Below are 22067 nucleotides of genomic sequence, written 5' to 3'. Positions count from 1 at the left end.
TTGCATTTCTCAAACTAGTTTAGACTTTAGCTATGCCATACTTCTTCCCATTTTCAAATTGTCCGTGATCAATTTACAGACCTTCTAGAGAATGGACTTGAGGATACGGGGAGGGGGAAGGGTAAGCTGGGACAAAGTGGGAGAGTGGCATGGACATATATACAACTACCAAATGTAAAATAGATAGCTAGTGGGAAGCAGCCGCATAGCACAGGGAGATCAGCTTGGTGCTTTGTGACCACCTAGAGGGGTGGGATAGGGAGGGTGGGAGGGAGGGAGACGCAAGGGGGAAGAGATATGGGGACATATGTATAACTGATTCACTTTGTTATAAAGCAGAAACTAACACACCATTGTGAAGCAATTATACTCCAATAAAGATGTTTAAAAAATATATATATCCGTGATCTCTTTCACCCCCATGACTTCATACATGCTATGTGTGCTCTCTTCTGGAATGTTCTCTCCCCATCTTTAGCTTGTTAATTCTTGGTTGTCCCTCTGAACATTATGTAGCTATCATCTCCTCCAGGAATCTTCCCTCATCATTGTGGGCTGAGTGGAACCTATAGTACATTGTTCATATCTCTGTTACACCTCTTATTACACTGTACAGTTAATTGACTGAGTACTTGCCTGTTTCCCTCACAAGACTGTGTATTCCTTGAGTCCTTGGACTGTGATTTATTTTTATTCTTGATGTCCATAGTGCATATAAGAGTAGGTGCCACACAGTGGGTGTTTAATAAATGATTTTTAGATAAATGAATAAATTTAACCTCCTACCATTTTCCTGAACGTCTTATTATAATTTAAAAGAGTTTATCCTTTTTTACTTAATATCAGGATATATCAGTTGTATGTGTACCGTGTTTGGTTTTCTTAGTTTTATTTCTTTTTCCCAACTTTGTAGTGAATGAATTCATCACAGGAATTATTAGTATTTTATAGAATTCCATAGTACAACCAGTACTGATAGAGGATCATAATTAAAAGAGGTAACATACATGTAAAGCAGACAGCATAGTGTGACACAGTAAGCACTACTTTGGGTCTTGAACCGCATTAAGAATTTAGTGAAATCTAATGAAAATAGTGAACCCTTCCATAGAAAATTGTAATACCTACAGAGAATTTCATATATAATTCTGTGTGGTTCACAAACCCTTTGAATAGATATCTATGGCCCCCAGGTTAAGAACTCCTGTGCTTTAACCCAGTGCTGGCTTCAGGTATCATCCTTTAGTAATTCACTACCTCTACTAAGTTCTAACACTAATAAGGAAAGGAGTGAAAGAAACATAATGGGTTAAAAAATTTTTTAAAGAACCATGGATTTGTTTGAGATTGATAAAAAAATGTATTGGAAATAAAAACAAACTGAAAATCCTCCAGCCCACTTTCAAAATTGTAAGTTTTCTTTAAAACAACTGTTGGATCACAGAGGGAATGAAGAAGTAAATGGCAGAAAATCTAAAAAACAATAGTGAAAATATTCTCTATGGTTAAACTGAGTAAAATTCATGGTTTTAAGTGCATATATTACTAAAGAAAGAATAAAATAGAGTATTCAACTGAAAAAGTTAGAAAAACAACATGGTAAGCCTAAGGAAAACAGAAGAAAGGAAATAATAAAAGTTGAAAATAGAAATTAATGTATTAAAAGAAGCCTACTTAGATGACTGTTGTAACCTCCTGATGAAGAGTTCTTCCTATATCTGGGTGCTACACTGCAGCCAGGGCGATCCACCATAGTATTACCTGCTTACGTAACTCTTCCTTGCCCTTAGAATGGCTCACAAGACCCTTCTTAACCCAACTCCTGTCTACCTTTCGCCATATTTCTAACCTTTTTCCTCCATCATTTCCCCAACCCTTATCTCCGCCTGCCCCATTCTCCAACCATATAGAACTACAGAACTTCTTTTGGTTCATTGAATTTGATAAACTATTGATGACGTTTCCTTTCCTGGAGCTTTGCATTTGCTCTTCTCTATACCTTAAAGGCCTTCCCACTCTTCTTGCCTAGCTAGTTCCTTCTCAGTCTTCAGGACTCAGCTTAACTTTTACATTCTCTAGAAAGCCATTAAATACACAAACACACACACACGTGCATATACATGTATACACACACATGCTCAGGTAACAGACTAAGTACTTGGTCCTGTGTGCTCTGATAGTGCTTAACTTCTCCTATCGTAGCACTTATCACCAGTCAATGTCAAAGAAATGTTTGAAGAAGAGCAGTAATCGAGGTACACCATCAGAAAACATATTTCTAAGGTTACAGTGTTTAAAATGATTAAAATAAAAACATATTTCCTAAGCTACTTTTGCCAAAGTAGACAGTGTTATGGATGAGACAGGCCAGAAGAGTATATTGTGTGCTAAAGGAGCTATCTTAAATTTAGCAGATTGTATTGGTTAGCTCTCTAAGGAAAAAAAATACTTTTGGATCTTCTCCAGATAAATTTGAGGTGCATTAAAGAACTAAATATAAGCAATTATATAAAACTAGAAGAAAAGAAAAACTAGCATTTTTAATCAAACCTATAGGTCAGCGTTGTCCAATGGAAATATAATGCCAATCACATAAGTAATTTAAAAAATTTTAGTAGCCACATTAAAAAGTAAAAACAGGAAAAATTAATTGTAATAATTTTTATTAACCCAATAGGTCCAGAATATTATTTCAATATGTAATCAATATAAAAATTAACAACAAGATATTTTACATGGTTGGGTTCTTTTGTACTAAATCTTTGAAATCCAGTGTGTATTTTACACCTATGGCACATCTCCATATAGACAAAGACAAGCCACATTTCAAGTGCTTGATAGCCAGCCACAAGTTAAATTTAGAAGCAATAGAAGGTGTCACAAAGGAAAAAATAGGTAACATTGGCTACAGGAAAATAAACAATTAAAAAATTTGAGAAGACAAAATGGGAAAATATTTGCAGCATAATATAGTATATTATTATTATTACTACCATTATTATTCAGAGAATTCATATGAATTGCTAAGAACATTTAAGACCCCAAAAAATAAAGAAAGATGACAGACAACCAGTTTACAAAAGAGCCAGTAGCAAATGTAAAGATAGAATTTAACCTCGTTAATAATCAAAAAAGTGCAAATTAAACGATAGTAATATACTGTTTTCATCTATCAAGGTAGCGAAGATTTTAAAACTATAATTTTTAGGGGTGCAGAGAATGTGATTAAATGGTGTTCTCATAGACTGAGGAGGAATGTGAATTTGTAAAACCCTTTTAAAAAATAGTTTAGCAACAGATAAGGGAATTCTATTTCTGGGAGTATATCATAAGGAAACAATACTAATTATAGAGATGGGAAAACTACATACCAAAATGCTCACTACCTAAATTCTTTAATTAAGAGAATGGTTAAGTAGTTTATGGTATAAACATTCGATGACAGACTTTGAATAATAACATTGGAAAAGTCTTTTTTTAATATTAAACCAAAAAAAGACACAGAATTGGAGGTCTTATTTTTCCCCCTTATATTTAAGGGGGGAAATTAAGCCTATACATAGAGAACAAGACTAAAAAATTTATGAGAGTGCTAACAATGTTTATTAGGATGGAGGGACTTCAGTTTTTTTCCAGTTTTTTGTTTTTCTGTTTTTCAGATGTCATAAGATTAGTGTGTATTACCTATAAAATAAAAATAAAACTACTCAAAATTATGGGATTAATTTAACATATTTTTAAATATATTGCTAATTTGAGATGTCATACTAATTCAGGGGTGCCATCTTATTCTCTACCTATCAATTTATACTTTATTTTTAGAAAAACACAATACTTTACAATTGGTGAAGTAGGCATAGATGATCCAAATATTCAGTAGTTTAACTCCATCTTTGTTTCAGAGTGAAATTTATTGACTTTCCAATAAAATTGTGCCACTGTCTTTTTTTATTCCCTTACTTTTGGCTTGAGTCTGACCTCCAGAAAAATGAAGTAATTAATACTTTTCAACAAATGTGTAATCCCCATTTTCCTTCCCAGTTCCATATGATTAAATAGCTCACATCTACTCTCTTACTAGCAACATTTAATATCTTGATATACTGATTTACTCTGTTGCCCCTTTGATTAATACTTCTTCCCCTCATTTTAAGGTTATCCTGGTACAAGTTAACCCAGGGGAAGCATTTACAATAAGAAGAGAAGATGGACAGTTTCAGTGCATTACAGGTAAGAATGGTTATTGTCATTTGAGACAAGACTAAAATTTATGATACATAAAAGTGTATGTGCTTGTAGTTTCTTCCTTTCTTTCTCACTACCACCACAAGGCACAAACTCTGAATACTTTATGGCTTAACTATTACAGTAGCATCTTAATTAGTCTCTTTGCCCTGGTTTCTTGATTAATCCTACTCTAATGTCACTCCCCTGCTCAGAAATCTTCAGTGAATCTAGTTCAGGTTCCTTAGTCTTTTTGAAAGATCATTTCATCTTTTGCTTGCTTCCCACTTTCCTTTCAATACTGTTTCCCTTCAATCTTGCTAAGTTGGTTTATTCACTGTCTCTGAACCTTTCTTGTACTTACTGTATTCTTCTTCTTATCTAGAATTTACCCATATCACCACTACCCCCAGCCTATCCAGATGTTTCCAGACTGAGCTCAGATCTTATCTTTAAAAGGTTTTTTATAAAGTCTTTAGTAAGCATCCCTTCCACACTACTTACTAGCCAACACCCCCCCCACACACACACACACATTTGTGCCAAACAAAAATGTCTCCAGATATCACCAAATGTTCCCTGGGAGGCAAAATCACCCCTAGCTGAGAACCACCACTCTGTGTGAAGATGAGAGCAATAAAAAGGTCACTAGCTTTGGAATTAGAGAACCTGGTTTTAAACCCCAACTCTGCCACTTAACTGGCTGTATGAACTTTTGCATGTTATTTAACCTCTGTCAGGTACGTTTCTCAGTAAAATTCCTATCCCTGTGCATAATAACACACCTCATAGGATAATTGTGAGGGTTGACTAATATGTTTATAAAGCACTCTAAACCAGACCTGGCACATATAAGGCACTGAGTAAGTGGTGATGGTGGGTACTGTAGCGGTGTTTAATAGAAAGTGACCCCATCTCCTGTGAAAGCCCAAAACACCAATTATTGTGCCATTCATTTAGCAAGAATGTACTTTTTTGTAACATTTCTTCCAGTTAGTATTTTGAAAAGCCATTTAAATTTGTGTGTTTAACTTGGAATGTATATTCAGTCTCTCCGGCTAAGTTTTAATAAGGACTTTATGGGCAGATACCATTTCTTACATTCCTTTGTATTCCCTTCAGTTCTTGGCCTTCCACATATTGGGTACCTATCTAATAGTTACTACTTTCATTTGAAAAGAGCACGTTAGAAGTGGGGAGACCGTATGCTTTATCATCCAAACCAGGATACTTTAAGAGTGAAAGTGGACCCTAGCAATTACTCCACAACAATTAGTGTCAGCCAAGATTGTCCCAGGCAAACCAGGACTCGTGATACCTCCCCCCCATTTAACCTGGGCTGTCAAGTCAATGCAAGCAAAGAAGAAATAGATCTAACTCTTTCTAGAGAAGCAGTTAGCTCAATAATTACAATTAAAACTTTTAACCTGCCATTTAAACCTTACATGTCTTAGAGTTAGCACTTTCTCTAAGTTAATTTAAATCCTTTGAGCGGCAGTTATTTGGTAACTTCACAAATAGGAATGGTCCGCATATTATGAGCTTAAAAGAAACCAGGTAGTAGAATTCATAAACAGTATAATAAACTTTGCCTATCTTTACTTGTCAATTAGGTTTTCATAAAAATAACTTCATTTTTATACTGGGTACCTCTTAGAATGTAAGTTTTTAGTAGAGCACACACCTTAGGTTTATTTGTACATCTCTTTTCATATTGTTTTCAATAAATATTGTTTATGATGGAAGCATTTTAACTAATATAACATTGGTCTTTTCAAACACATCTGCAAATGAGGATACTCATTACTGTTTTAGTGTGACTTAAAATGCAAAAACTGATCATTGCAATTGGATAACCAGACTTTGAATTTTAAATATCTTATATTTTAAAAGTCAATTTGTAAGTGTAATTTGTAAACCCCTTCCCTCATAAAATCAATTTAATTGATTTTTTATGTGGCACTTATCCCTTCAATCAGAACCAAAAAAGCGTATCTAGTTTATAATGTGCCTGTAGTGCTAACAGTATCCTAATAATAAGAATTGACTATCATGTGAAGGATTTTTAGGCAGGGACACATTTCTTTGCTTCAGGAGAAAACAGAGACTCTTCTCTCTGTACATCAGATTATAAGAGTGGAGACTTTGTTTTAAAATTACTACTGGGCAGAGTTTTAAAAACACAGGAAACTTTAGCGGGAACCATACAGAAAGTAAAAGGCTCTCCTCTCTTTATGTTTTTGTTTGTCCAAAATTAAAAGATGGGATATAGATGAAAGGTAGTAGTGAACAAGAGACTGGGTTGAAGTCTTTGTGAAGACCAGCATGCCCTCAGTCCAAGCAAGAGAAGACAGGACAAGAAAAGGCTAAGGACTGCTGGGGCTCATCCTCTCCTCCCTTTTTTTGCTCTTTGCCATCACTATTTCTATCACATGGCAGTCATCTTCTTGACCTAGTTCTTGAGCTAGGCAAAAAGTAAGAGTATAGGTAGAAGTGGATGCAATATATGAAAAAGAGAAAGTGTTAAGGGAGGAAAATCATGTGCCAATGAAACTGACAGAAAAATAGGGTGCCTAAGGCCATCAAGTTAGGAAAGCTTTTCTTTTCACAGCCACTATACTAAGAAAACCTCTGTAGTAAAACCTAAAGAATTGAGATAAATCCAGTGTAAATTAATAAGCATTTGAATTAAAGGCTGTGCTTTTTAAAGCAGTTTTATTACCTATCAAGAATTTATAGAAACCAAAACTAAGTTAAAGAATCACAGGGAATATTAGCGATCTAAATAATTCCCCTATTTTATTGGAGGTTCAGAATTTGTGAGATACAGCTAGTTATGGGCAGAGCTCAATATACTACCTTTTTCCTACTGTATAGCATACTGCTTAGATAGATAAAACTGCTAATATTTTTTTCATGAATTTACAAAGTCTCTGCTGAGGTATACTGTACCAGCTGCAAGGGATTCAGAGAAGACTATGACACAGTTCCTGCCATTCAGGAACACAGTGTAGTAGGGGAAAGGGGGGAAAATTAACAATTGTACAATATAAAAAGAATCATTAGAAACATGCATAGGGTATTGTGGGAGCATAGGAGGACTAATCACAGAGTGATTATGTCAGAGGAAAAACCCTTCAAAGAAAAAGTGACAGGTCCTTGTCTTTCAGGAAAATACCAGTTGGCCAAATGGACAAAAGGGTCTCAAGAAAGTGTTTTAGGCAGAGAGAATAGCGTACAAAAGCAACAGAAAGAAAGAGCAACTTGATTTATTTGAATAACTGCAAAGAGATTGGAATAGCTAAAAACAAAACAAAACAAAAAGTTGTATAAAGGGGATATGGACAGAGATGAATCTGAAAATATAGTCACCTCTTGAAATGGCTTGACTACCATACTAAGAACTTTATTATAAAGGTGAGGAAGAGCCATTGAAGGAGATTATACAATAGAGTTAATATCCAGTTTACAGTTTGGAAGGATCAGTGAAGTCTTCGTTTTCTGTTACCATGTGCTCACCTGTTAATCTGAAAATCTCCCTACTTCAAACACCTAGAAATGTTCAATAAAATGTAACAAGTATTCTTTTAAATGCATTGCATAGCTTCTCTCTCTTGCCTTCACCCCGAAAAAAGAAGAAAGAAAAAAAAAGAAAAGAAAAGAAATTGTTATGGGCCAGAAACAAGGACTTTTCAATATTTGTTTTTTAAAATATGTTTCATATTTATGATGAAAATAATATACTTTGTTTATTTAATGTGATCATTTTTTATTGTTCTATATCATTCTTTCTGATTCTAATACAGGATCTGATGTCTGTCTTAACTTACCTTTTGCCTTATTTCATGTCCTTTTAGACAATGCACAACTCTTAAATATATAAAAGTGTAGCTCCCTGCCTTTTACTACCTTTCAGTTTGCCATTCTGCTCATTGGTTAGATTTATTTATACTACCTGATTCTAACCTATACCTCATTTTTGCCATCTTAAGTCACTGTTAATGGGTTTTAGCACAAATACCTCATTACTTTTGAAATTGAAGTACTACCTTGAATCTCTTTTTTTTTTCTATTAAAAGTTATTTTGAAACATCTAACAATTTGATGTTTTTTGGATTTTTTTAGTGATTGGATTGATAGCATGTCAACAAATTGGTTTTTTTATAATGATATTATGGAAATTCATTTTTGCTTGGTAATTGTGCATAGGAATGTAAAAATTTATTATGTGAATAAATCTTAAGGTTTAGTATTAATAGATCTTTGTAACAAGTGCTAAAGACTGCCCTTCTTAGTTTTGTTTTGTGGGGAGGTACACAGAGAATTAACCGAAGTTTCTGAATTTGGCTTACTGGTGATGTCCTAGAAGCACATTTTGTAGACAGTATGTGGTGAACTCTTAAGATCCCTGTTGTAGAGCTGGCTTTCCTGGCAGTAAATTGGTACCCATCCTTCAGACATTATCTGTTCTGTGAAGTGTTTGCAGACAAGATCTTTCTTCAGTTTCTCGCCTCTTCTACCCCCGGATACACATACAGAAATCATTGAGGGCAGAAATTGTTTGACGTGTTTGTTAATCTCCTGTCTTGCATAGCGCCCAGCACGTAGAGAATGCTCAGTAAATGTTTAATTAAGTTGAATGAGAAAGAGAAAAAACTAACCTTTCTTGAGCATTTCCATGTGCCAAGCAAATGGAGTCTATATACACAAAAAATTTTATCTAAAAATCCTGCTTATTGAGAGGCAGGTATGGCTTTCTTTTTTTCCCCTTCTTCCATGACATCTCAAAATGAATAAATAGGACTAAATAATAAGAATTTATTAATTAAATATCTAGTGGTTTTGCATTGTTATGGGACTTCTACTGTGGTATGATTCCATGCTGTCCGTATACTTTAGGAGAGAAAGATATTGATGAATGTTCAATTTTGTTAATCTAATAAGGCAGTAGTTAAGCAAATGCTACCTGGGTTGAGTTTCAGCTCTGCTGCTTACTATTACATCAGTCAGATTACATTAAGCAATTTAGTGATTATTTTTACATCCTGTCTTATACTTGTTTGTGTAAAGAGAGGGAGTGTGTGTGTGAAAGAGTCTATCCATCAGAGGATTTGGAATATAATTAGTCATAGAGATTATTATTACACCATATCTTTTTGACATATTGTTTATATCTGTGGAATCATAAAACCCAAAAAGCTACATCAGATATATAAACCCTAATTATGTTGATCATGGATTAACCAGATCTACATTTTGATGATTTGTTTTGCAATGTTGCTTCCACAGTTGCATTTCAGCACAAATGAGGACCTCATATTCTTCATCCATTCATTCAGTATTCAGTAAGAGACAAAAGTTGAATAAGCAAACACTCCTTATTTCCTCAAGATTATTTGACAGATTTTCTTATATATCTTTATGGGAAGATAAAACAGAATTTCGTCCCTGGCCCACTGCCAGCCTAAAGCTTTGTCTTATGTTATATTATCCAGGACTTTGTTCTTTTTTTTTTTTTAAATAGATCTTTATTGGAGTATAATTGCTTCACAATACTATGTTAGTTTCTATTACACTAAAGTGAATCAGCCATATGCGTACATACGTCCCCATATCCCCTCCCCTCCCATCCTCCCTATCCCACCGCTCTAGGTCATTGCAAAGCACTGAGCTGATCTCCCTGTGCTGTGCGGCTGCATCCCACTAGCTATCTATTTTACATTTGGTAGTGTATATATGTCAATGCCACTCTCTCACTTCACCCCAGCTTACGGTTCCCCCTCCCCATGTTCTCAAGTCCATTCTCTGTGTCTACATCTTTATTCCTGCCCTGCAACTACGTTCATCAGTACCATTTTTTTTTTTAGATTCCATATCACTAATCATTAGAGAAATGCAAATCAAAAGTACAGTGAGGTATTACCTCATGCCTGTCAGAATGGACATTATCAAAAAATGTAGAAACAATAAATGCTGGAAAGGGTGTGGTGAAAATGGAACCCTCCTGCACTGTTGGTGGAAATGTGAATTGATACAGCCACTAGGGAAAACAGTATGGAGGTTCCTTAAAAAACTAAAAATAGAACTACCATACGACCCAGCAATCCCACTACTGGGCATATAACCTAAGAAAACCATAATTCAAAAGGAGTCCTGTACCACAATGTTCATTGCAGCATTATTTACAATAGCCAGGACATGGGACCAACCTAAATGTCCATCATCGGATGAATGGATAAAGAAGATGTGACACATATATACAATGGAATATTACTCAGCCATAAAAAGAAATGAAATTGAGTTATTTGTAGTGAGGTGAATGGACCTAGAGTCTGTCATACACAGTGAAGTAAGTCAGAGAGAGGACTTTGTTCTTTAGGGCTCTCTTTCTGTGCACTTTTAATCAATAGCTTTGACAAAAATAAATGGCACATTTATAAAGTTACCAGGTATCAGTCAGTTACCAAGGACAACTAATAGCATTAAGTAAATGCCAAGCTCAAGAAGATCACAATATATTGAAATGATAGGTCAAAACCAATAGGATAAAATTTAACAGGAATAATACAAAGTTATACATTTTGATTTAAATAATTAATTGCACTGGTACCATATAGATGATGTGTATCAGAGTTCCTTTCTGAAACTGACTCTTGTCAATTAAGCACAAAAGGAGTTTATTACTGTGATACTGAGATCCTCTCCTTTCTTCCCTTTCCTTCCTAGCACTTAAGTCCTAAAGTCATTAGATGGGGCAGAACTATGCAGACACTTGTCTTAGTCCATTAGGGCCGCCATAACAGAATACCATAGACTGGGTGGCTTATAAACAACAGAAATACATTTCTCACAGTTCTGGAGGCTGACAGTCCAAGATCAGGGTGCCAGCATGGTCAGGTTCTGGTGAGAGCCCTCTCCCCAGTTGCAGACTGCTGACTTTGACTGTAATCTTAGATGATGGAAGGGACAAAGGAGCTCTCTGGGTTCTCTTTTATAAGAGCACTAGTCCCATTCATGAGGGCTCCACCCTCATGTCCTCATCACCTCCCAAAAACCCCACCTCTTAATACCATCACACTGGGGTTAGGGTTTCAATAAAGGAATTTTGTGGGAGACACAGACATTCAATCTATGGCAGCACTGCGCTGGTGGGAGTTGGGGAGGTGAGCTGCAGTGCCCCAGAGTAGGATGTCAGAGCGGGAGGAGTTCATCACATAGGACAACAGCCTAGTGTAGAGAGTCAGAGCCCAAACAGAGTAAGGAGGAAATTCACACAGCAAGGTGGCCTGCTGTATGGACTCAGAGCCTAAACCGGCTGAGAAGGATGTCCTCAAGAAGGGGTGGCCTGGTGTGGATCGGAGCCCAAGCAGAGTAAGGAGGTAGTCCACATGGTGGGGTGAGGGGTAGAATGGCCTGGTGTGGGAAGTCAGAGCCCAGATGTGGTGAGAAGAGAATATACACAAAACTGGAGTGGGTAGCCCAGCACAGGGCATTAGAGCTTGTGCGTGACCACACGGAGCCAAGGAAAGAACATTCACGTGGGCGTGGGGGTTAGGGGGCAGGAAGCTCAACATGGGAAGTCAGAGCCTGAGTGACTTTCTGGGATGACAATATTGAATATCCCTTCTTTCTGGGATAACATCTTGAACTTTCCTTGCCCCAGACCTAGAATCAAAATGTATGATTTTTCTGGTTCAATTGCCACAGGATTTATTCTAGTTTCCTCCCTTTCCACATCTGTAACTCCTTTTCTGCTGTATAAGTCTTATGCCAGAAAGAAAGAAGTGCTGAGAAACGGATGGAGACATGTCAAAAGGATGTAGTAGACAGCTTGAAGGAACTTCCATAAGCAAAATCAGGCACAGTTTGAGCATCAAAATAATGATAGATATGGATTAAAACCCACTGAATACAATAGGAAACAGTGAGTTCACACAAATATAAATGAATAAATTGCAAGTTGATGAAAAATGGACTGTTTACATAGTTTCAAACTATGTCCCCACAAAATACTTACTGATTAAAGGCAAAAAAAAAAAAAAAAAAAGTAACTTTACAGTGGAGAAACCTGGCAGACACCGTCTTGATCGGGTGATCAAATTGTATGTCATCAGTAATGTCAGATATCAAAATTGTGTGCTACTTGATATGATGCATTAAGAGGAATATGGTGTCACTTCTGTGATATTTCTGCCAAAAATGCATGATCTGAATCTAAACTCAAGGAAATAGTAGACAAACTCAAATCTAGAGACATTCTGCAGAATAACTAGCCTTTAATCTTCAAAAGTCAAGGAAAGACCGAGGAACTGTTCAGAATGATAGACTAAAGAGACATCCTAACTAGTTGCAGTATGTGATTCTGAACTAGACCCTTTGTCTGGAAAGCACATTATTTAGGACAATTGGTGAATCTTGGGTGGGGTTTGAAATTAGGTGGTTTATTAGTTCCTTAGGGCTTCCATAACAAAGCACCACAAACTGGGTGGCTTAAAACAACAGAAATTTAATCTCTCACAGTTCTGGAGGCTGGAAGTCCAAGATCAACATGTCAGTAGGATTGGTTCCTTCTGAGGGAGACTTTATGTCTTTTTCCTAGCTGCTAGTGATGGCCAGCAATCCTTGGGGTTTCTTGGTTGTAGATGCATCACTCCAGTCTCTGCCTCCATCTTCACATGGTATTCTCCCTGTGTCTCTGTGCCTTCACATGGCTCTCTTCTTAAAAGGATTCCATATTGGATTAGTACCACACTCTACTCCAGCATGACCTCATCTTAACTAATTATATCTGCAGTGACCCTATTCCCAAATAAAGTCACACTCTGAAGTACTGGTTCTTAAACATATCATTTTTGGGGGGGACACAATTTTACCCATAACAGGTAGTAACAAGGTATCAATGTTAATTTCCTGGTTTTGATGGTTGTGTGGTTATATCGAAGAATACATACTAAATGCACACTAAAGTATTCCATGGGTGATGAGTCATCATGTCAGCATCTTACTTTCAAATGGTTTAGGGAAGAAAGTTCTTGGTGCCAGCTGGACATGCAGCTTTTTTTGTAAATTTGTGATTATTTCGAATTTTTTAAAAAATATTACTTTAAGAAAATGATATTGGATATCTTATAGAATCTTTGGGAGTATTAGAGAACCATACCCAAGGCTAAGCTTAAGGAACAATGCCCTAAGACCATGCTACAGTACTAGTTTGATTAGGAAACCATCATGAATGTCATGATTGTACCCATGCCCTTTCTCCACTAAGAATTCAAGGTCACTTGCTTCCAGCACAGATACCACTTCTGGAACAGGAATCTTGTAGCACCCACCACTGCTTCCTACGTTATCAGCACCTATAGGAGAAATGTTCTTCACCTCACACCAAGGTGACTCCTCCAACACACAAAAGGACTTTAGATCATATGCATCAAAACGAATGACAGTGTCCACTATAGTGCAGGAGAGGAGAACTTAACTTTATGACTAGAACTTGCTTATTTTAGTAGAACTAGAGCTAAATGTGAGTCACTTATTGAATCTCACAAAAGTAAAAACAAAATCTTGAACTGCAAAAATAGAAATGTATGTTCAAAACAGATGGTGTAGTACTGTGGTTAGATGATATCCTTTTAACATGTTTGAAACAGGTGAGAGAGTTACAGGGAAACAAATTTTGACTCACAGGGAAAAACTGTCCAACAATTATGGCTGTATAAAAATGGAGTCATTGCTTGATTATACCAGACTCTCATCATTATGTATGCTTATGTACTGGTTAGATGATATTATAAAAAGTAATTCTTGCATAGTAAAAGAATTTTGGTTGTGCAAGTTCCAGCATTCATTCTATCTAAAGATTCTTTGATTCCAAAATAATCTTTTAATTAAACTGAGATCTCCTTATTTTTGGAAGTGAGTACTCTGAATGAGAGTCTTAAATTTAACAAGTATATCTGTGCGCTGGCACACTTCATAGAGTAATCGAGCTAGTGAATAGTTTTTGCTCCTAATAGACCTATAAATAGCATGCCAACTAGCTAATTTACTAGTCCGAATTCCTAATGAAATAAACACTTGTGAGAGAAGCTTCCGCTAAACTTCAAATCTTATAGGGACAGAAACAGTGATGCTGTCTTTAGCTTGGTACATAAAACCTTACTTGACGAAAATGGTCAAGGAATATTAGCTTCCTTCTATTTTGTTTCCTTAACAACAAAAATTGTCCTTTTTTTCTTTGATTCTCTGTGCTAAAATAATGCCTTTTGCTTAGTAGGCGTGCTGTCGATATTTATTAAAATTAACTGCTAAAATATCTTTAAATATATTGGTGTACTTGTTCGCCTTGGTAACTACTATATACTGAAAATATACTTTTATACTTAGGGGTATTTTAGTGCCTTAGAGTCTTCAATATGAACACCAATTAAGATTGGAGGGTAATATGGAAATTTTAATTTAAAAATGTAAAAATATAAATGTAGTGAGCCATAGATAATGCCCAGATATTAATCATTTAGCCAAATCCTGGATTTCTGCCTATTTTCTTATGATTTGACTCTCACATGTAGAAAAGTTGTCAAAGTGAATTCAGGTTTGTTGAAAGCTATTAACCTTTGTTTTCTCATAGCTCACCTTACTTAGGGAAGTCAGGAACCTAACTGACAATTCCAGAGTGTGTTGATTCTGAGGCCCTTCACCCACTAGAGTTAGTATGCCATCAATACTACCTCTAAATCTTCCTGCCTGCTTTTTTGCTTCCAGATGGCTCTGACCAGCTTCTGAGTAGTTACTCATGCTTATTTCACCACTGTTGGTATCACTTTCAGTCTGCCAGTGGGAGGTTATTGGGCCCTTGTTGCTTCTACTGTCACCTCATGCAAAGCGTGACCAGCACTGTTGCTCCTGGGGCAGTTATTGTCAGCACCTCTGTTCCTATTTTTCTTCTCTTTGCTGCTGCTGCTCTTTATTACTGCTTTTCCGCTCTCACCTTATCTCCTCATATACCTGATCCAGACTCTTCGTGCCATTATAGGGGTTTTTGAAGTTAAGGGAAGGTTTGTCCCCACTAGTAAGTACCACTGTGTCCTTCTCTGTGTGTTTTGGGATCGTGGTGCGTATAAACACACGTCTAGCCTCCCTCCCGCAATTGGTCTGCTCTTTCATATTTGCCATCTCCTTTGCAGAGCATTTTATTAGCAAGTCTCCTCCTAAACTGAGCCAGATGACCTTTGAGGTCCTTAATAAAACAATATTTTGTTAAATACTTACAAGCTCTGTATCCCATTTACCGCAACTCTGTTACCTCAGAGTGAATTCTCTGCGCTCCAAAAGTTGGAGCTCCTGGCCTTGCCCATCTCTGTGTTCTAGTCTGAATCCTTATGCTCATCAGATATAATCAGATCCCTTTTGTCTTTATAGTTTTACCTTTGCTAGTAATAGCTCATAAATTAAATCATACAACATGTAGAATTTTATTTCTGGCTTCTTTCACTTAGTACAAGTTTGAGATCTGTCCATGTTGTGCATGTATCAATAGTTTGCTCATTTTTATTGCTGAGTTATATTACATTGCATGGATACCCCTATCTTGTTTATTTGCTCACTTGTTGAGGGGCATTTGAGGTATTTCCAGATTTTGGTTAACATACATAAAATGGTTGCAAATGTTTGTGTAAAAAAAATAAAAAAGCCTTTTCTCCCAGGTTGTCTTTGTTGGGGATGGGAAAGGAAGATGGAGTTTTCATGCAAGTAGGACTCCTAGTGACCTTCTCTGATACCCTGGAATACCTGAGACATGTATACAAACTATGCCTCAGGCCCCATGAATCTTGTTAGATATGTCAGACCTTTGATATTAAAAATACCTCTGAAATTTATTAGAGGTTAAATGTCTATTGTTTTATATATCATGGTCACTACACTTTTTGCTATAGTTACTATAAATAGCAGTATGAAATATAACTTTTCTTCCTAAATTCACAATAAAACTTTAAAGACATAACAAAATATGTGAATTAATTAATGGTGCATTTTTAAAGGTACAAGTCTGGGAGTAGGTCAGCCTGGGTTTTAGGATCAGTGGGTGGGAGTTAAAGGAAAACAGATTGAGCTCAGTATGAGGAACAACTTTGTAATAAACAGAGCTGTCAAAGAGCCTCAGGAGCAATCAGTTTCCCATCCACCTTTGTAGGTGTTAACGCATATACTGACTCTTCACTTGATGGTGCCATTAGGAGGTTTAATTTCAAAATAGATCATGGATGGTTGGAGTTGATGCCTTTTAATAAGGTTCTTCACGAGTCTAAAATGTTATGATTCTATATCCTTGGGTATATTACTTAAATTCTGGCCATTATTTTGCACATAAATGAGGATGGGCTAGTGTGAATTAGATTCAACAATTTTCTACGAGCTCTCAAGTTTTTAGGTATTCATAACTATGCTAATATCTTATGCCATATCTTAAATTTATTTTAATAATAAGTATATCAGTATTCCAAGAATTTTTTATAAGACCATTGATTATCTTTGGATTAATGACTTCTTTACTACAGACTTGACTGAACTTAATGAAGTTCTTTTCAGTCTACGGAAATTATAAGTAACTCAAGTCCAAATCATATGTAGTAGATTCTCATTCCCATATGATTAGCCATTATTTACTTTTTTCATAATTTAACAAACTAAACCATGGAGAAGTTATATCCTTTATACATTACTTAGAAAATCTTAACTACCCTTAGAAAATGCTCTAAAAGCATAGGTAACAATTTTTCATACTGGTGGAAATCACATTATTATATTAAAAAGTTTGCCCTTTACATTTCTCCTTCTAAGATGAAAACATCAGTTCCAGTAGAGAGACTCAAAATACTTGTTTTGAAACATTAATGAGTCTTGTTTGTGAAAATGAACCATAATATAATCATCCATTCATAAATTCAGCCCATTTTAGGTTAAGTGAATGACTATGACTCATCCTGAGTACATTGTGTAATAGTCCCAGGTTGTCCCTAAATGCTATTAAATGTTACTTTTCAAGAGAAACTATTTTATATATGACTTAGTTAAGAGAAAATTGCAATGTTTATGCTAAAAAGGAAAATATAGGCAAATTATCTTCAATTCTTTATTTTCCTAATGAATAAAATAGCACTGTTAAAGTTCTCTTGGAAATAGGAAATCTAAACCAGTTTAGTGAGTTCTGTTAAAATAAGTGATAAAAATCTCAATTTAAAAAAATTTTAGTGAGTGGTGATGGCAAAAGGAAAGTGAGACCCAGAAATATAATTGTGTAAAATAGCCAGCAAGGAAATGAGGATCTTAGTCCTACAGCCACAAGAAGCTGATTCTGCCAAAACCACATGAGGTTGGATGGAAGAGGACTCCAGCCTCCAGATGAGAACACATCCTAGCCAATACTTTGATTTTCACTTTGTGAGACTGAGTAGAGAACGCAGTCCATACTATGACTGGACTTATGAACTACAGAACTGTGAGCTAATAAATGGGTGTTTTTTTTAAAACCACTAAGTTTGTGCTAACGTTACACAGCAGTAGAAAACCAAGACAATTATAATATGAACTTTTTTTCTCTCATGCATTATGTGTAAAGGTCAATTAGTACTTTTATGGAGTTCTTTGCCCCATAGGCAGTAAAGGGACCCAGGTTACTTCTGTCTTGATCTGCCATCCTTAGGGTCTGCACATCATACTCATGTGCATGATCCAAGATGGCTCACCACCATGTCCGAGTCCCAGACAGAATGGAAAAGAGGAAGAGACAAAGAGATATAAGACATGCCTTGTTTCTTTTAGGACAAACTCTGGAGATTGTAAAGATCACTTCTCACATTCTCATTGACCATAGCTTAGTTGACCACTTCTAGCTAGATAAGAGAACTAAAAATTGCCTTTGGTTGGGCTGACCATGGATTCCAGCTAACATTCAGGGGATTATTACTGTGGAAAAAGGGAAGAACAAATACTAGAAGCTAACTAATAGATGCCACAGACTATTTTTAAAAACAATAATAATAATTGAAAATCTTGAAAGACCCTCCAAAAGTAATTATAGTGTTTACTTATGGGGTGGTGGTGCATCACATGGGGACCAGGGATGGAGTGAAAGTTTTTCCTCTCTACCTTCTTATATTTTTTTCATTTTTGAATCTTGTAAATGTACTTCCTATTAAAAATAACATTTTAGGGAATTCCCTGCCGGTCCAGTGGTTAGGACTCCGTGCTCCACTGCAGGGGGCACGGGTTTGAACCCTGGTCTGGAAACTAAGATCCCACAAGCCACGCTGTGAAGTCAAAAAAAAAAAAAAAAAAAACCATTTTAAATAAATAAGGGCTGTATATAAGAAACTTCCACCTCCCCCCTTTCTTTTTACCCAAAAGATACTTGTCTGCCTTCCCTCAGACACATTCACCTGTTCCTTTGGGATTAGTATTTCTCCATTCTTCCTCTTTGTCCCTCTTGAGATTTTTGTCATTTGGAGTTTAGTCAGTGAGCTCAGCCCAAAAGAGGCCATGTCAAATATGTATACATATATCCATACATATATATATATATAATGGATTAAGTATATTAGGTATCCTTAAGTGTTTGATACATCCTGATATTTCACAGTAATTAATAGAAAAAGGTCCTTCCACTTTTGTTGTCATTGCATATGCACAATATTTTAACTACTTTTTAGACCAGGGGTCCCCAACCCCCGGGCTGCAGACTGGTACCAGTCCGCAGCCTGTTAGGAGCTGGGCCGCACAGCAGGAGGTGAGCAGCGGGCGAGCGAGCGAGTGAAGCTTCATCTGCCGCTCCGCATCGCTCGCATTACCGCCTGCACCATCCCCCCACCCCCCATCTGTGGAAAAATTGTCTTTCACGAAACCGGTCCCTGGTGCCAAAAAGGTTGGGGACCGCTGTTTTAGACCATGTCAGTATTTATTTTGTGAGTTTTTATTTATAGCAGAGCCTTACTATCATTTATAAAGTTGAGAGAGTCAGGTAATACATTCTGGGTTCTAAATATCCATCTTGCCAATTCACTTTCTAGTAAATTGAGAACTGTCTGTATGAAGCAACTTCTTCTTAAGTGAGGAAACCAAAGCTAACGATACTGTAATTTATCAAATCACTCTAACTAGCTATATAAATTGGGGAGGTTTCCACATTAGAGAGCTATACTTTCTAATTAGATTTGATTAAAACTTGTCACAGAAGTCCGTGTGAGCATGTATTACACCTAATTGAGTAGTTTTATGGCCTTTTAAGCACATTAGTCCCACATTGACTGGGATTCAAATTTCTTTACAGAAGTCTGTCACTTTTCCATATTTATTGCTGTAACTACAAGATTGGCCTTCCTAAAACATGACTTTTTAGGAAGTCATGCTAAAAACTAACCGAAAAGCCTTGCCTTCTTTCATTTCATATAGCATATAACTCTTAGCCTAATTTTCTAGGCACTCCATCACCTCATTCCAATCTTTCTTTCTAGTTTTAATTTCAGGAAACTTCCACTCCAAATATTCCAGGATTAGTAGATACTCTAGTCTCTAAATATTTCTTACAGAGACCCCTCTCATATCTTTGTTCACGTTGCTCCTTCACTGAAAAATCACACAAGAGTGTGCACACACATGTGCATGCACATGTGCACACACAGGAGAGAGCTTTCTAAATTTTTGCAGTTCTTCAAAACCCAGTACTAATTAGTTCTACCTCTTGAGATTCTCTTTCTGACCACCCCAGGGTTAAAAAGTGTTCCTCAATTTCCTTTTGCACTTATCTGGCCTATATCTCTAACTTGGCATATGTTATTTTTTGGTTTTTGTCTTTTTTTTCTGTTTTAGAGTCCACCACTAATAATGTAATTGAGTGTTCATTATCTGCCAGGATCATGCTGTGTGCAGTTAATCTTATTTAAACCTTAAAAGAGTGAGAAACCTAAGGTTCATAAAAGTCTCAGAGCTAGCTATTGGAAGATCTGGGACTCAAATGAAGGTCTTTCTGACTGTAAAGATAATTTTTATCACTACACCAAGGGATTTCAGAATCAACTGGGAAGTTGAAACATGTAGGTGTCTGGACCCACATCAACCTTTCTCAAGTGATGATGGTACAAAACCATATTATATTCTTCTGTGCTAGATCTCCTTTCCCTCCTGGACCTTCCCCTTGTATTTATAGAAACTCTAAATGTTTATTGACTTATTTTAGGAATAAGCAATCGAATTGTCTTTATTTCAGCACTTACTCATTTCTAATTGCAATACCAATGCGTTATAGATCCTCAGGTAATGGGAAAAGGGGTAGAAAGTGACTCTAATTTAATTAGCATGTATGATACTGTCTAATGGTTATTGAATAATTACTGCACCAGTTAACTTCTGTAAACATTCTACATGTAATTAATCTATTTGATTCTCCCATCAATGCTGTGAGATAGCTATTACTATCTTCATTTTATGGACAAGGAAACTGAGACATAGGTTAATAACTTGCCCGGAGTTACCAGTTACTGAGTGGCTGAGCTGGGATCTGAGCTCTGGTAGTCTGGATGCAGAGTCCACACTTCATAGCTACTTCTCAAACATAAAGTACCTAAGATGGCACGCTACTCATAGCTTAACAATAGTTCGTTCCTCTCAACCACATACTTTTTTCTGAAATATTTTCATATACTTACTGCAAGTCATTCAAAATTGTATTCTAGAAATGGGAGTGTCTTATTTCTAAAGATATGAAACCAAATTACTGTAGACCAAGAACTTTACTCATAAATTCATCTCTGAACCCTAAGACCAACGCTATCAAAAAGTACCACTTAATAGGAACATATGTATATGTATAACTGATTCATTTTGTTATAAAGCAGAAACTAACACACCATTGTAAAACAATTATACGCCAATTAAAAATAAATAAATAAAAAAGAAATATACCCCCAAAAAAGTACCACTTAGCCGTATATACGTTGTACTACATGATGCTAGGGCAAAAAAAAAAAAAAAAAAAGTCTCTTTTGCTTTTAATCGCAAAACGTCAATTTTCCTCAGAGCACATCTCAAAGCGTGTTTAATTTACTAATCCTCTTCTTTGAAGCGAGAGTCCACCATAAGAATTTTAAGGAGTAAACAATACCAGATTTTATATTAAAAACACGAAGTATTAGAATTTGAAAAGGTTCTTTCCCCATTTATACTTGAGAAAGATCTTAATTTTTATTACCCTAAAAAGATGGGGGAGGGTCAAAGGGAGGGTTCGTATCTTTTGATTCTGCCTTCTCATCTTTTGGGGAAGAAACCTTCATCAGTTAGCTTTAAGATATTTTTGCCAAAGATGATATTATTAGAGTTAATAACTATGGCATAAGGTGTATGCTTTAAACATTGACCTGGGGCAGTGTGTTTTTGTTAAAATACCTTTCTGATTAACTGAAAACCAGAAAAGCTTTTTCCAAATCATATTACTGAAAATGTTTACAAAATAAACACTTATATTTAGCCTTAGTAAACAGAATGTACTGAAAATAATTCAGAATCTGCCAGTGCCCTAAATCATTATAAGCATTAATACTGATTATATGGTACTAGAGTGTAGATTATTTAGAAGATTGAGTTGAATAAATTGCTGAGTCTAGATTAGAATATTAGGTTTCTTTTAAAACCCATTCTTTTATTTAGCAAATTATTATGAACTTGATATGTGCAGTCGCTATTCCAAAACTCTGGAGATTTAGTGATGAGTAAGGTAGACCCTATCCCTGCCCTCCACGAAGTTTACAATCTCATAGGGAAGACAGTCAAAAGTATTTAGTAAAGTGAGAAAA

At 36.0% G+C, this 22067-nt stretch overlaps 1 protein-coding gene across 1 annotated transcript in view; it reads left to right on the top strand.

Moving 5' to 3' along the window:
• Positions 1-22067, top strand: part of FNDC3A (fibronectin type III domain containing 3A) — a 162782-nt gene that overhangs the window by 57364 nt on the left and 83351 nt on the right. Inside the window, exon 3 of the mRNA XM_030882305.3 lies at positions 4155-4230. Coding sequence (XP_030738165.1) covers positions 4155-4230 — 76 coding nt within the window. The remainder of the gene's footprint in view (positions 1-4154; positions 4231-22067) is intronic.

The sequence above is a fragment of the Globicephala melas genome, chromosome 18 (assembly GCF_963455315.2).
Source record: "Globicephala melas chromosome 18, mGloMel1.2, whole genome shotgun sequence".
NCBI classification, from domain to species: Eukaryota; Metazoa; Chordata; class Mammalia; order Artiodactyla; family Delphinidae; genus Globicephala; species Globicephala melas.
This window is presented reverse-complemented; position numbering and strand designations above follow the sequence as displayed.